The 15,379-nt window shown below is 41.5% G+C and overlaps 1 protein-coding gene across 1 annotated transcript in view; it reads right to left on the bottom strand.

The window, feature by feature from the left end:
- SPAG17 (sperm associated antigen 17) overlaps positions 1-15,379 on the bottom strand; it is a 159,821-nt gene that overhangs the window by 87,782 nt on the left and 56,660 nt on the right. The window contains exons 5-12 of the mRNA XM_074318633.1: positions 14,570-14,753; positions 13,031-13,225; positions 11,086-11,267; positions 7,071-7,232; positions 5,878-5,950; positions 5,556-5,668; positions 660-797; positions 459-572 (exon numbers count right to left, since the gene is read on the bottom strand). Coding sequence (XP_074174734.1) covers positions 459-572; positions 660-797; positions 5,556-5,668; positions 5,878-5,950; positions 7,071-7,232; positions 11,086-11,267; positions 13,031-13,225; positions 14,570-14,753 — 1,161 coding nt within the window. The remainder of the gene's footprint in view (positions 1-458; positions 573-659; positions 798-5,555; positions 5,669-5,877; positions 5,951-7,070; positions 7,233-11,085; positions 11,268-13,030; positions 13,226-14,569; positions 14,754-15,379) is intronic.

A 15,379-nucleotide genomic window follows, 5' to 3' on the forward strand; every position in this document is an offset into this window, starting at 1 on the left:
CTATTGGTATTTTGCTGAGGGTCGAAAAGCTGGTTCTCCCTTTGCCAGCGGTTCCTGGTGCATAGAAATGACAGGTTCTTCACTCCCAGTGACAAACTGCCAAAGTCTCATATATATTCATCTTTCCCTCCCGAGATTTTTTTCTGGCCTTCACTAGTTGTACATATTTGCACATATTTAAAGCAAATAACTAGAAGGTTTTAATGCAAATTCAGTGTCATTACAATCAATTTAATGGCTAATTGGACCGCTATAAATTGGGTAAGTTTCCTTTGCGGATGTAACTTCTCCCTTATCCATTTCCATTTTCTGTGATCTCACATTGTAAGAAGGTACCCATTCTGTATAGTATTTTTAATCAGCTTTGGTAATGCTATCAAATTAAGATTTGTTTAACTGAATAATTACAAACAGGCTTTCCTGCATCTGTTAGCCGCAGGGTAACCGGTTATCATCACCTTCAGTGCGTACTTCTTGTGGGTGAGTGTGTCGTGATAGTTCAGCAGGAGAGGACCTTTGGGCACTGGTTTGCTTTCGTTCTCTTCTTCAGATAAAAATATTTCACGGAGATTCTATTCAAATGGAAACAATATTGATTGAGAGAGAGAAGCCATACTTTTTCAGAGCGTGCAAGCACGTGGTATCTCATGCCCTCTGACCTTTTTCTCCCTCTCGGTGAGACAGAGAGAGGGCAGGATGGACACGATGTGAGCTGCGATTCTGGGGTCCAGCCCATCTGCTCTGGGGGGTGGCTCCACCAGACTGGGTGGGACGAGGTCTTTTTCAGTCGCCACAACCTGTTGAGATAAAGAATTGGGAGGAATTGGTTTAATGGTCAGCTCTTCACTGATATATGTATTTCCACTGCTCTTAGTAAAAGCAAGGCAGTTCCCACCAGTAATATACAGTGATTCCACAGAGTGGCAATGTATTAATAATTACCTGTGACTACCAAAATAAAAGGGAAAATGTTTACAATGCCTGCATTCAAGTAGATGATTTTAATATATGTATTCGAGTAGATAACACAAAATACAAAAAGCAAACAAGAACATTTACTAGGTAGAAATCAAAATAACAATATACATTTTTCTTGATGATTTACTCTTAATCTTAAAGCACTCAAAACTGTGCTCACACCCCTTATAAATATGTACTGAGTGCCAACCACATACCAAGCACTGTGTGTGTATCTTCACAGACATTACCTCCTTTGAGCCTCATAGATATAATTTCCCCTTTTACACAGGAAGAAACTAGGGTGAGTGAAGTTAGGTGAATAGCTCAAGCCCAAAGTTACTGAGTGGGAGGAGCTGGGGTTCAGGTCAGTCCTTTCTTTATTCAAGAGAGAAAAGTTATGGATGGTGAGATTACTAACGGGTAATAGTCTCCTTTATATGGAGAAAGTGAGGTGGAGCAAGATTAAATGCCTTGTTCATTTGACCTGGTAAAAAAAAAAGAAGTTGAAATATAATCAAGATAGGCACCAATGTGTAGTTTTCCTCTTCACCTTAAATCCCACGATCATCCCCTGAGATTTCACGTCCCTCCACATCCCTTTTCAACCTTGCAATTTAAGACATTTTGACCTACATACTTATTTTTGTAGAGGATATCTTGTGCACTATAGAATGCTTAGCAGCATTCCTGGCCTCTGCCTATTTGATGCCAGTAGCACCCCTCAAATGGTGACAACCAAAATGTCTGCAGACACTGCCAAATGTCCCCTGGGAGGCAAAATCACCACCTGTTGAGAATCACTGCTATACCGATAAAAAAAACAGCCTCATCCTTTACCTTTTGTCACCTCCTGACTTTCTAGAGTCACTCATGTCTCCACTTTCTACCTTCCGACCAGCTCTTGGACCCACTCCGATCATAAAAGACCACTCAAAACTGTTCCATCTCTGAAATGTTAAATTCTAATATCCCAGTTTATTGAAATCCCATCCTATTCCTCTTACATTTCAATTGTTTCATCCCCTTAGTATCAAGCATTTATTCAGCCAACATGTATCTACTATTGGGTGCCTTCTATGTATCAGGCACTGAGCTCACCAACTGCCCCTTTGGTGCCTGGAACATAGTAGATGGTTAATAAATGTTGCTTTGAGTTGAGTTGACTAAAATGAGAAAGACTAAGGTAAATACAATGATGATACTTCAAGCTCTAAAGGGCTTTTAAGCTTTTACAAATGTATTGATATAGTAAAACCGTTGGTCTTCCAAAAACCTTATGGGGTAAATGAAGGTAATCGTGAGTGTGCTGACATAATGGGTTAGAAAACTACACCAGTCAACACAAAAATGTTTACTGGCGGGAACAGAGATGAGTGTCTGAAAAGGACTTTAAACATTTTAATATTCCTTACACTGGTCCATAAAGACCCTAAAAAGAGAGATAGAAGAATGTGTTACATCCATGAAATAAGAAGAGCAACAGGCATTTATGAAAAGAAACTAGAAAATTTATAAATTAAAAATGTTCTTGTTGACACAAAACTTCAATAGCAGACTGGATTCTACTGAAGAATGAATTAGTTGGAAGTTAAGCTGGAATCCCCACAGGGATAAAATTGAAAGAAAATTGAAAAGACAAGGAGGAAACTCTTGCAACATCCACCTAATAATACCTAGGATAAGTCAGTAAGATAAATAATATTTGAAGATATAATTGCACTCAACAAACAATCCTCAGTGTCTACTATGGGTTAGGTGTGGTTACTGGGTGCTGAGCATACAGCAATGACCAAGATTAGACCAAGTCCCTGCTCGCATGGAGCTTACGTTCCAGTGAGAGGAGGAAGATACGACACAAAGCAAATGAATATATTTTTAAAAGAGTAGTTGCTGATCAGAAAATAAAACAAGGTGATGTTGTAGAGAATGCTGTGTGTTGTGGGCCTTCTTTAGATCAGGTCATCAGAGAAAGCCCATTAGGAATGCCAAGTCCACTGGGGACGGAATGACAGGGAGTATCCATCAGGCAGACATGTGGGAGCAAAATTTTTTAGGAAGAGAAGTTGGAGTAAAAAGCTATGGTGGAATTAAGTAGTGTATCTGAGGAAAAATCAGAAGGCCTACGCAGATGACGAACAGTCGGTATGTGTTGGGGGAAGAGGTAAGGTTGGGAGTAGGAAATGAGATGACAGATATAACCCAAAACCATATTTTTAGTGTCTTTAAGGAATTTTAATTTTACTCAGAATGTGATTGGAAGCAGGTTATAATCCTTTAGATCACAATGACAATGACAAAACAAACAAAGCCATATCTAGACATAGCCCGTGTTATCAGTTACAAAGAGAAAATTCTAATAGCTGCCAGAAAGAAAAACAGGTTACCTACCAGGGAAAAAGTACAGGACTGACATTAGACTTCTCATCACCAACCTTATAAGGAAGAAAATGAAGCAAAATGTCATCAACATACTTTCCCACTCGTACTGACTAGGCTCAAAAGCGATTTCTGCCACTTAATACTTGGATAAGTGACTTGACCTTTTCATGCCTCAGTTTCCTTATCTGTAAAGTAGGAAATAAAAATAGTTCCTGCTTCAGAGGGTTCCTCTCGGGATTCATTGGCTTAATTACTAACAAACTCTTTTCAAATACATATCGAACACTCCCAAGAATTGCCCACGTGCATCCGGTCAGACAGGAAATTAAAAACATTTTTAACAGGCAGGCCATCTTTACTAACCATAATGCACAAAATTAGAAATTGACAATCAACAGTGGGAATAAAAAGAAAAGATTTAGAACTGAATACATTAAACACGTCAGGATGTAGCCAAAAAAATACTCAGAATGAAATGTATAGCCTTAAGCAAAGCAAAATAGACTGAAGTAAACAAAGGAAGCTTTCAATTAAAATGAACCCAAAGAAAGTAGAAAAGAAATAATGAAGATAAATGAAAAAGTAAAACAATACAAAGTAAAAAGGCGTTGATCAATGTGTTTCATTGTGATCATTTGTGATCATGGGATCATTCTGTTTAAATGCTGGTTCTTTGACAAGACCAATATAATTGATATACCATTGACAAAATCGTCAGAGGACCTAAAGAAACATTTTTTCCAAAGAGAATATACAGATGGCCAACAGACATATGAAAAAATGCTCAACGTCACTAGTTATTAGGGAAATGAAAATCAAAAGCACAATGAGATACCACCTCACACCTGTCAGAATTGCTATCATCAATAAATCATCAAACAACAAGTGCTTTTGAGGATGTGGAGCAAAGGGAACCCTCGTGCACTGTTGGAAGAATTGCAAATTGGTGCAGCCACTATGGAAAACAGTTTGGGGGTTCCTCAAAAAATTAAAAACAGAATTACCATATGACCCAACAACTGCACGTCTGGGTATTTGAATGAAGAAATCCAAAACATTATTTTGAAAAGACACATGCACCCCTATGTTCATTGCAACATTATTTATAATAGCCAAGATATAAAACGAACTTAAGGGTCCATCAATAGATGTTGGATAAAGAAGATGTGGTACATATATACAATGGAGTATTACTCAGCCATAAAAAAGGAGGAAATCTTGCCATTTGCAACAACATGGATGGAACTAGGAGGCATTATGCTAAGTGAAATAAGTCAAACAGAGAAAGACAAATACCATATGATTTCACTTATATGTGGAATCTAAAGAACAAAACAAACAAACAACACAGAAACAAACTCAGAGATACAAAAAACGAATTTTGACAGTGGCCCGACAGGAGGGGTGTTAGGGGCTGGGTGAAAAAAGGGGAGGGATTAAGCAGCACATACTGGTAGTTACCAAATAGTCACCAGGATGTAAAGTATAGCAAAGGAATATAGTCAACAATATTGTAATAACTGTGTATGGTGTCAGATGGGAACAAGACTTATTGGGGTGATCACTTTGTAAGGTATATAAATGCCTAATCACTATGTTGTACACCTCAAACTAATATAATATTTTCTGTTGATTGTAATTGGAAAACAAATTAATTCAAAATGAAACAAAAAGGAGAGGGCACAAATAAATAACATCAACTATAGGAAAGGAACATAACAGGATACAGAGGTAATTTTGAAATGCATATAAATGAATAAAGAATGTTGTATGTTAAAAACACAAATAAAATGAACATTCTTATAAAACAAATATTGATGACTAAAACTGGCCTCAGAATTAGAAAAATCTGATTGAATATGCAAGAATAAAGAAATTTTAAAGCTAGTTAAAGACCATTAACCACCCCATCCAGCTGTCCAACTCCTCTTCCATTAAAACGACACAGACAGTTAATTTTAAGGACATATCTGCTAAGACTTCAGGGACTCTTACATGGCTGTTCCAGAGCACAGCAGAGGAAAGGGGCAGAAGCTGATAACCAAAGTGAACTTGAGCTTTATCTAAAATGTTCTAATCTTTGCACAGGAGAATGCATTCAGGCATTATATATGGAATTTTAACACAGTTTTTATAAAAACGAAAGCAGAGAGAGATGAAGGGACTGATCCGCGGTTACCCACCTGGGACAAAAGCCTCCGAGTGTATCCACCTACCTGTTCCAGCATGCAGTGCAGCACCAGAGGCACAGAAACGAATTCTTCTGGAATCTGATTGAGCAAATCATTGTAATACCTCATGTCTACTTCAGCTGTGATGACGAAAGCCGCTGTAAAACAGACAAAACATCACAGCTCAATTGAGGTGTGTTCTCCATTTCTTCCATCAAAATTTCATCCATCATTTTACACTGTGACCATGCTCTAATACGTGTAGGATCTGTAGGTGGAGGGACGGCTGAAAACAACACGGAGAGCAGCCGTCTCTCCTTAAAACACCAGCTTGTGGAGACTGTCCAGCAGCAGGTTTCATACATGCCTGATGGTGGTACTTGCAGTTCTTCATTTTGTGCTCTCTTCTTCCCAGCGATTGGAGCAACCAATTGTGGAGCCTAAAAGAAGAAGAATTAAAAAGAAACGGCTGAGATATCCAGTTGGGAGATGCTTTCATGAGATGCTGGTCTGATGGGCTCTGACAGGATTCTGAGATGGTAAGATTATGTTCACAGCACAGAATCATTTGCTGATATTAGGCTCAAACTGAAGGGTTTTGTGTGAGGCAGGAAAGTAGTTAATGTGCACAGACACTTTGCAGTGTTTCCTAACAGAGCTCACTGAGCACCTGCAGGAATGTGGTGGGGAGATGCTGCACTAACAATCAAAAAGGTTTTCTTCCCTGGGTCACTCAGAATCATGCCATTCCCCCGCTTAGAATTCTTCAGTGATTCCCCATCACCTTCAGGATAAAACTAAAGCTCTTTTAACTCAGCACCAAAGAGCATTCTGGCCCCCACCTTGCCAGCTTTCGTTCTGGTCTGGGCTGTGGTCTGGGCTTGTGTCCTAATACTTCTTTCCTTTGACCTCCATACCTGTGTACATCCTTGCCCCTTTCTTGAGAACACCCTTCTGCTCGTTCCCCCAGGCAATTCCTACTCAGCCTTCGGGCATCACTTACCCTCACGGTCTTCCTGACTCCTCTCTCTCCTTCCTACTCCTCTCCAGGTTGGGTCAGGCACTACCTTTTATCACTTCTACTGCAGTCTCACCTGACTGTTCTCACAGCACTCATCATGCTATGTTGAAACAACCGCTGGCTTGATTGCTGACCCCCTTGAAAATTAATCTCAATGAGGACGGGATGGGTCTTATTCATTACTGCACTGCCAGGACCCGACACTGTGCTAACACATGTAGGTGCTAAATAAGTATCGTGATTAACTTACTGATGACCCTCCTGTACCAGAGGTTATTTACTGTACAGTTGGCTGAAAATACTGTGGCATCTCTGCATGGGGCAGGTAGCTGGGAAGTCTCTAAAACACCCACCACATAGGTGCCCTTTAATACTATCCCTAGGGGCCTTTCCTTGTTCCCACCCTCACCTATTTAATCCCATCAAGCAGTATTGCTACAAGTATTTATGCAACTTTTTTCTTCATGTTTTATAAACGTGAAAATTAAGTTGTTCAGTTAACCCTTCAACCCACTAAAGACATACGATTACATGCCTACCTCAGAAACCGATGTGGCTTCTAAGACAGGTTTCTCACAAACCACCTGTGGAACATGAATGAGCTGCATGCTTTTCAAATAATGCTGGTGCTGCCTTTTCCAGTCCAGGCTGTCGTACATCAAACAGGCAATGTTTTCAAAAATGTCGGTGCCCAATTCCAGCTACAGGTGAGAGAATTCATGACCATTAGGTATTCGTTTTGTATTGTTGGCATCAGACATACGGTTTGCATCTCCCTTAACAGCTAAACCGATCACTTTTCACAGGCAAGCACTTCCCCAAACCATCCCAGCTCTGGTGACCGAGTTTTCATTTACTGAACCCTTCTTGTCCACCTCCCTTGGAGGGCCTTACTGCTGCAAAAGCCTACTTAATGCTTCAACTAAGTGAAAAGCAGCCTATTCATTAGTTACACAGTGTGGCCTGTTTCTAGGTATTTCAATTCCTAAAACAACACATTAGTTAGGGAACTTCGATATCAGCCCAAGACAAGCTATGGTGATGTCCTGCTTGGCTGTGGATGATTAGCATCATCCATTCAAATACGCTGCAGTACGTGTGCAGTCGGTATTTCTTCCTTTCCTCCCTGGCTCTCTTCTTTCTTTTCACCTGTGCTACCTTAAGGGGGGAAAAACCCCCTAAGACATTCTGACAGACTACTGCTTCTATAATAACCACACTTTCATGATCTGGAAGGCAAGCGATAGACCAGATACCTCCATTACCTGGGCTTTATTTCCAGAAGTAAATGGCACTGTTATTACTAGGTCTGTCTGTTTAAAAGCAAAGGAGGACTAAACAGGCTCATCCTACATCTGAGTTGAAGAGGAAACGTGGGGTGACATACTCTGTCTCCCCAAAAATAAGACCTAGCCGGACAATCAGCTCTAATGCATCTTTTGGAGCAAAAATTAATATAAGACAAATCTTATAGTATCTTATAGTAAAATAAGACTGGGTCTTATTATATAATATAATATTCTACTGGATCTTATATTAATTTTTGCTCCAAAAGACGCATTAGAGCTGATTGGCCGGCTAGGTCTTAATTTTTAGGGAAATATGGTAGTTGCTGGTGGGGCCAGTGAATCTCAGCCTGGCAGGAGTCCAGGGACGTGTCTAGTTCATAGCCCAGCTACCAGTCTGGGAGTCATGTGCCCACTCTAAGACAGAGTGTTCTTCAGCGAAGCTTCAAGCTGGTATTCTTTGCCCAAATTCTGGCACTAAAACATGTTTTTGTTTGTTTGTTTGTAGTTATGAGAAATATAGTTAAACTGGTGGCCAATGGTCCCTTAGCTTAACGAATTAATTTATTTTTAAATAAAACAGGAAATGATATGCTGAACCCCTGCAACTTATTTCAGCAACCAAGGACTAGCTGGAGATGGCACAGATGTCACACAGAGCAGTCAGCCCTTCCTGATGGGCATTTATTTGATGTTAAGCTTTCGATACCTTGGTTCAGCAGAAATACAGCCGGCCCATTTGCAGCCAAGCAGCGAGGCAAAAGACTCCTTGGCTGGCTCCCATCTTGGCTATGAGGCCATTTTCAACTTACAGACGTAGCTGAGAGTGGGACACGGGTACCCAGTCTACCTCTACCAGAAGTAGGTTTATTACTTTAGGTTCCTTACATGATCCTAAGTTTAAGATGAAGTTTGATCTTCAATATCAAATCCAATGGCCTTTCCTCCTGGAACCCAGCTCTGTTACTGAACTGGTTTCCAAAGCTCTCCGTCACCATTGTCCTCAGTGCTGGGTTGTTCACTCCTACACCGTACCTTGCAGAGGCCTGCCTGGGCTCTAAGGGACGGCTGCATCCAAATGCAGAACAAGCCCTGGCATGAAGATGACGTCCGGTAAATACTTGCAAACTGACCGACACATTAGTGTGTCCAGTTGAGCAGCACAGCCCTAGGTGGCCCTACGTGGCTCCTTAGACCGGTGAGCGTTCTCATTCCTGACCTTCATGGTGTCACCAGACACCCTAGATGTCCATCTTCTAGGTCTGAAGTCAGGAATGTTCCACCAGAACCATTTCAACTAAACGGATACTCTTTTTTTTTTTCAGCATAAAATAAATTTTCTGAACTTCAGAATGAGAGGAGAACTGTTTCCCCAAAACACAAACTTGTGGATGTGGGTTTCTGCTTAGCATAGATTTTACGTTCTAGGGAGAAGAACTGGTCTGTTGGAGAGAAAGAGTAGAATGCTAGCTGTGAGGTGGGATCCTGGGGAAAGGGCCTCTTCCTCAGACATAGCTGCCATTTGCTGATCTAGACTGGAAAAATAGGATGGATAATCTCAGTGCCACATTACTTGGAATGCCAGTCTCACTGGCATAGGGAAACATACTGACCCGATTTTACATAAAGCCTTAAAGCACAGATGGCAGTGGATTCCTTCCTGAGAATTTAGGTTTAGGGGGCAGAAAACGAAAAGCCAAAATAGAAAACATGAAGATATCTAGATGAAGGGGTGGAAAGAAGCAAAGAAAAGGGAGTCTGGAGTAACCAGTTTTGTCTAGAACAAGCTTTCCTCTCACCCACAGCTTCTCCGTGTTCAGCTGAATTTTCCACATATAGCACCAAGCTAATATTTACTCTTACTGTGGCCAGGTATCAGACCTAAGTGTCCTGTTTCTACAAAGTGACAGCTAATGCCTTTTGTTGACAGTCTTTGTAGTTCACACTGATTCACGCATTGCTACTTATTCAAATGCCATCCGTCCTTGGAGGTTCAAATCTGAGCCTCCCTCAACGTTTTCACTTTCTTCACCAAGTGCACGTCTATCTCAAGGTAACAGAATCAGGGACTCTCATAGTGAGAAAGGTCCACGCTCCCACCCAGGCCACAGGCAGCCTACCCTATAGCTCAGAAACGGTTCTAGGCTTTGATCTCATTCTCCTTTCAGTTAGTTTTTTTTTTTTGCAGCGATCCTCAGTCACTGTCCACAGCCAGCCGTCTCCCCCGATGCCCCCAACACCCCAGCTCCCTACAGAGCTCTCACTTCACGTGGTCCCTCCCCAGACTGTTCTTTCTGTTCAGCTCCCTGGATGCTGAAATGTACCACCCTGCAGGGGCTGCAATGCTCCTGGGGCTCCTGTTTGTTGGGACAGAGGATCAACCAGAAAGAGTCCTGAGAGGTTTTTTTTTATATAACAGGGATGCTTCGGTATCTTCCCCAGCATCCATGATAAGGAGTCACTCCACCTTTTTTTTAAACAAAAAAACACCCTCATGTATTCAAAACACCAGGGCACAGAATTGCAGCTACATAAGACCAAGCACCATTCCCAGCATTCTGCTTTCCACTCTCTTGCCCACATTTGCTACTTTTCCAAGCATCCCATTTCTTCTTTTCCTGAACGAATAGGAAGCTTAGAGTGTGCGCCCCCTAACAGAGCCCTCGGATGTGTAGTACCCTGGACTGCTTCTCTGTTTCATGCTTTTGGTCTTCCCTCTTGCAAGCACCTCAACGGCAGGGCCCACAAATGCGCTCAGGAAATGCCCGCTGGTGGTTGGGCGGCCATCAAGCCATCCTGCTAGGACAGACCTCTTTGGCCAAATGTATTAAAAATACAATTGTAGCAATAAAAGCAAGGGCCTAGAAGAAATGTTTAGAATTGATACATAAAAAAAGGAAGACAATGTAATTTGACAAACTGTAAGATTTACTGGTTTTACAATTAATGTATGTTGAGACTCTACTGCCTAGAACATTGTTAAGCTATGAAATAAGGCCACATGTCACCAAATAAAATAATGCTCACCCTTCATCTTCACCTACATCTTATTCTTTGTCATTAATTCATGCACGGAAAGCTCCAGAATCAGGCTGTAACCATTACTGGGCATTCAGGGGTATCATTGCCTTGGAGATAAAGGGAGCCCAACACAAAAACTTACCTACAGTCTGTGATCAATAAACATTGGTGGAATGAATGGATGGGGTAAATGGAAGCACAGCACGACATGTTCAGACCACTCACTCTCATCATGGCGTGTACTAACCAGCAACTCGCTGTCTGACCAATCGGAAGGGAAGTTACGTGCTTTGACCACGTATTCAAGCCGAGCAACATCAAAGAGATTTGTTGCAGGTTTCTCATTATTCAGGATGGGTTCCAAGTACTTCCAGAAAACGTCAAGTTCTTTTATGGCATTCTCTTTCTTCAGTTTTTCGGCTTCTATATCTAATAATAGAAACATGCTTATACTATAAAATGAGTGCTGAACTTCTTCCCAATTTAAGTGGACATGGTGAGTCATATGCATTGCAAGATGTCTTACGCAGCACCAGAAAATACAAATAAAGAAGTGTAATTGTGAGATTTTAGACCTGACTATACAATTATGAAATCAGAGGATTTTACTTCTGAAATTGGTATTAAAAACGCATGTATCCCATCCCCTTCATTTCACAGTGGAGGCCCAGAAAGATTATGGCAAGGTCACATATTCTGGGAGGTAAATATGTTCAATAGTTCCATCACTCTTAGATTGCTGTCTACATAAGTGGCAGTTTTTCTGCCCCATCGGTTTTTCACCATCTTAGTGTCTGCCTGCTGCATAGCTGATTAGAAATGCAGTTGACATGGCAGAAAGACAACTTCTCACATGGCTAAAAACAGGCTGCATCAATGATTTATGCTTCAGTTAACTTCTGGTCACATTAAAATAGCTACTGGCTTCTCTAGGAATTTGTGCTCTGACCGGTAAATAAGGACAGTTTTCCATAAAGTTACACTTGAAATTTTGAAAGAGTTGTTTATTACAGCTATAACTAAACAGGTTCTACTACTCAGACCTCACTGCTCTGCTGTAAAGTCTGTTTTGCTATGATTTTATTTCTATATAGTAACATTTTTCATACAGAGACTCTGATGTGTATGCAGCATTTTTTCACTGGCTTCAACAGTAAGTTATTTAATGTTACAACTGTCCTTTCAGATAGAAGTATCTGGGTTTGAATCTCAGCTCTTACTTAACAGCTGCCTCTAGACTGAGAGTCCTTTTTGGTGAAACGGAAGTAAAACATACTTCCGAGGGTGGTTGTGGTTATGAATCAACACACAGAAGTCCCCAGCATCGAGGCTCGTCCCAGGGCAGGTCCCCAATACACGGCAGCTGATGTTATTATCAGTGGTAGCAATTTCTAACTTGGAACAGGAATTTTAAAAATGGAGTGTTATAGAAATTGGGCCGTGGTTGTGCAAGTTACAAAACACAGTACAAATGATAATATTCATAATATTCATATTACGCTACAAATGATAATATTCGTACATAACAATAAAGGTAACAGCCTATGGCAGACAGAGCTTGGACTACTCGGTCACACGGGCTTACACACCATGTCCCAGTTCTAGCCCCTACAGCACATGGTCGCATTTTGCTCCCTTCTCACAGAGGTAGTCTAGCCCAGTGCCCTTAGCTGATGACCTTGAAGATGGATGGTAGTGTGGTTGGGACTGCACCCCACAACTGCCTAGTTGAATGCCCGGAAGGTAAGGCGCCTGCCTTCTCTGATTCATTACAATAAGCCAGGAGCAAAGCAGAGCAAGAATCCAGGGTTCGGATGTCCCTTGGGCCATCGGGTGACTGTGGCTTCTGGAAAAACAGATCATCTACCGTTGACTCACCCATGCCCTGCGTTAGGTAAAAGTTACAGATTACATGTTTCTGAGAAATGGAGTTAGGTAATCACGTCTTCTGACCAGCAGTCTATATATATCCTCTGTGGCTACGTGGGGACATGAACACAGAATATGATTCTAATTTACAAAATTTACAACACCTGGCGGGGCCAAGCAGAATAAATAGCGAATCAAAGTCTCGAAAGGATTTACGAATGGACGTATTGCATGACCATGTTTTGGCCCGCGAGTTGTATTTGTACTTTAAGGACAGTGGGTGACACTGAAGGAGCCAGGAAGGTGGGTAGCAGACAGCATACCTTCGGGCTGAAGGAAAAGTTCCTGCTGCTGGCTGACTGCTGCCAGGTGCGTCTGCAGAGGTTCATAGTTCTCGGAAGCGATTTTAATCACACTGCCGATGGGAATGCCGAGCTCGGTCATGATGGCCAAGAGCTGAGGATGGGTGAAGCCCACGACTATAATGTAATGTTGGTCACCGTCATCTGGTTCATCGTCTGTTGGAAACACCGCAAAGCAGAGCAGCGTCATTTTCAAAGAGAACAGGTTGCATGAGCTGGGCCAAGGGCTGTACACACTACGCATGCGTTTACCATCTTGCCAAGAGCAGTCCCGTGGGCTGGGCTGCAGGCATCTTGACTAGGTTTCATTACTGCCCTTCCAGGGAGAAGGCTGCGGCCATTTTACAAAATCTTAAATCACTGTTGCAAATGAGACACAGGGGTAATAGGGGGACAAGCATACATACGTGGGGTCTGTGGTCATGGAAAAGGTGCGTTTGGTTTCTTTTTTTCTTTTCAAGTCACGCTGTAATTTTTTTTTTCCCTGCTTCCCATCTCTTTTGAGCAACATCTGGCTTTACTCTTGAATTACGAGTAGCTGCTGCTTTGTGGTATTTTATAAGTACAGGTGTTTACAGGAGAGGGAAATAGTGAACATAGACATGCTCCCCACCTAAGTATTCTGTGTATTTATGTCAATAGGGTGTGAATGCTGAGCATGGTCAGGTAGCAACTATGGAGAGTAGATGGTACAGGAAAACACTCCACCCCACCAAACCCCTCTAAGGTCAACTTAAAAACAGTGTAACAGATGCACACACTTCTGCTTCTCAAGGAGTGATTTTTCTGCTATCATTAAACAAATCAGTATTGGTATTGCCCATGGACTCCGTATCAATCCTTGCCTCTAATCCTAGTGTATTTATTAAGAGCAGAGATATACAGGGGAGTCAAATTGGTAGAGGACGTGAAGCTTCGCCATCTCCTTTAAATACCATGCCAATAATAACAGGCGGCCCCATTTGGGTTCGTGGGAAGGTGGCCACGAATTACTCCTCGCTGCCTAATTGGAATCTTTTTTATATCGATAATCTAACATGAAAGAAAATTCCAGCTGCTCTAAGACAAATGGGGGGTGGGGGAAGCTGAAGCCAGGAAGCTACGTGCTCTGCAGGAGCACCAAACTAACTGAATTTCACCCATGACAATCATCCCTTTTTACTTGATCTTATCGTTATGTCTGACTTTTTAAAAGGTTTCCCACAAGACAGTAAGCTCCTTGGTGGCACAACAGGCTCATTGTTCCATCCTTTATTTGCACTATGTAAATGTGGCCACCGCAAGACACGTGCTAAATAAATATCTGCTGAAAACATAAACGAATTGCAAATGGAAATAGTTTTCGATTAGGGTGCCGTGGGTAGTATGTGATTTCTGGTTTTATAAAGAGTGAAAAGGCTGGGGAAGATTAAGCACAGTTATTAGAATGATTTCTCAAGTTACTTTGCAAGTGAGGAGGCAAGAGGTGACAGGTGACCACAGAAGGGGCATCGTACTGACCAATGTAGAGTCTGGCGCCGTCTTCCTCTCCCCTCCGCTTCAGCTGCGTGGTCTTCTTCACCGTGTTGCTCACCTCGGGCGGGTCCTTTCCCTTTCCTTTGGCCACTTTGGCATTCTGGGCCTTCTCCTTGGGAGATTTTGTTTTCCCTTTCTCCTTTTCTATCTTAAATCTGTCTTCTATCTCCTGCAAAGAGAGAACACTTTTTTCTCCGAATCATTCTGTGAGCAAGCAGTGGCTTGTGTACTGTCAGATGGAGTCACTGCTTATTCCATTCGATTGCTTGTCGACTCGTTTGCTCATTATTCAAGCCATTTTTCATTCCCATAGCAAGGTCGGACTTCGTAGAGTGGAGAAAAAGCATCTTTTAAACTAATTTCCATTAACTCTGAAATGATCAATATTTACCTCTCTTCTTTCATAAAAATATTTTTAAGATACGTATAAATCTTGATTCACTTCTTTAAATAACTTTTTTTAATTATAAAAATAATCATTATTGAAAATTTGGAAAAACAAACAAACCACCACACAAAACGTACAAAAATCCCCATAATTCCACCATCCAGAGACAATTATTGCAAATTAGGGTAACGCATCATTTTTAGAGAATTGTTATTGTTCTCTCTATACATTTAATGTTCTGCGTTTTCTATTTAATGATGATGGATCCCTAATTGTTAGAATTTCAAGAAGTATTATGTTGTAAAGAATTTCCCAGGTAGAGCAGCTAAATATGGCCTCCCGGGGGCAGAGATACACTACGGTAGAAAACAGAACCAAAAGGAAGCGCCTGGGTTTGCCCACGAGCC

The sequence above is a fragment of the Rhinolophus sinicus genome, linkage group LG14 (assembly GCF_036562045.2).
Source record: "Rhinolophus sinicus isolate RSC01 linkage group LG14, ASM3656204v1, whole genome shotgun sequence".
Lineage (NCBI taxonomy): Eukaryota > Metazoa > Chordata > Mammalia > Chiroptera > Rhinolophidae > Rhinolophus > Rhinolophus sinicus.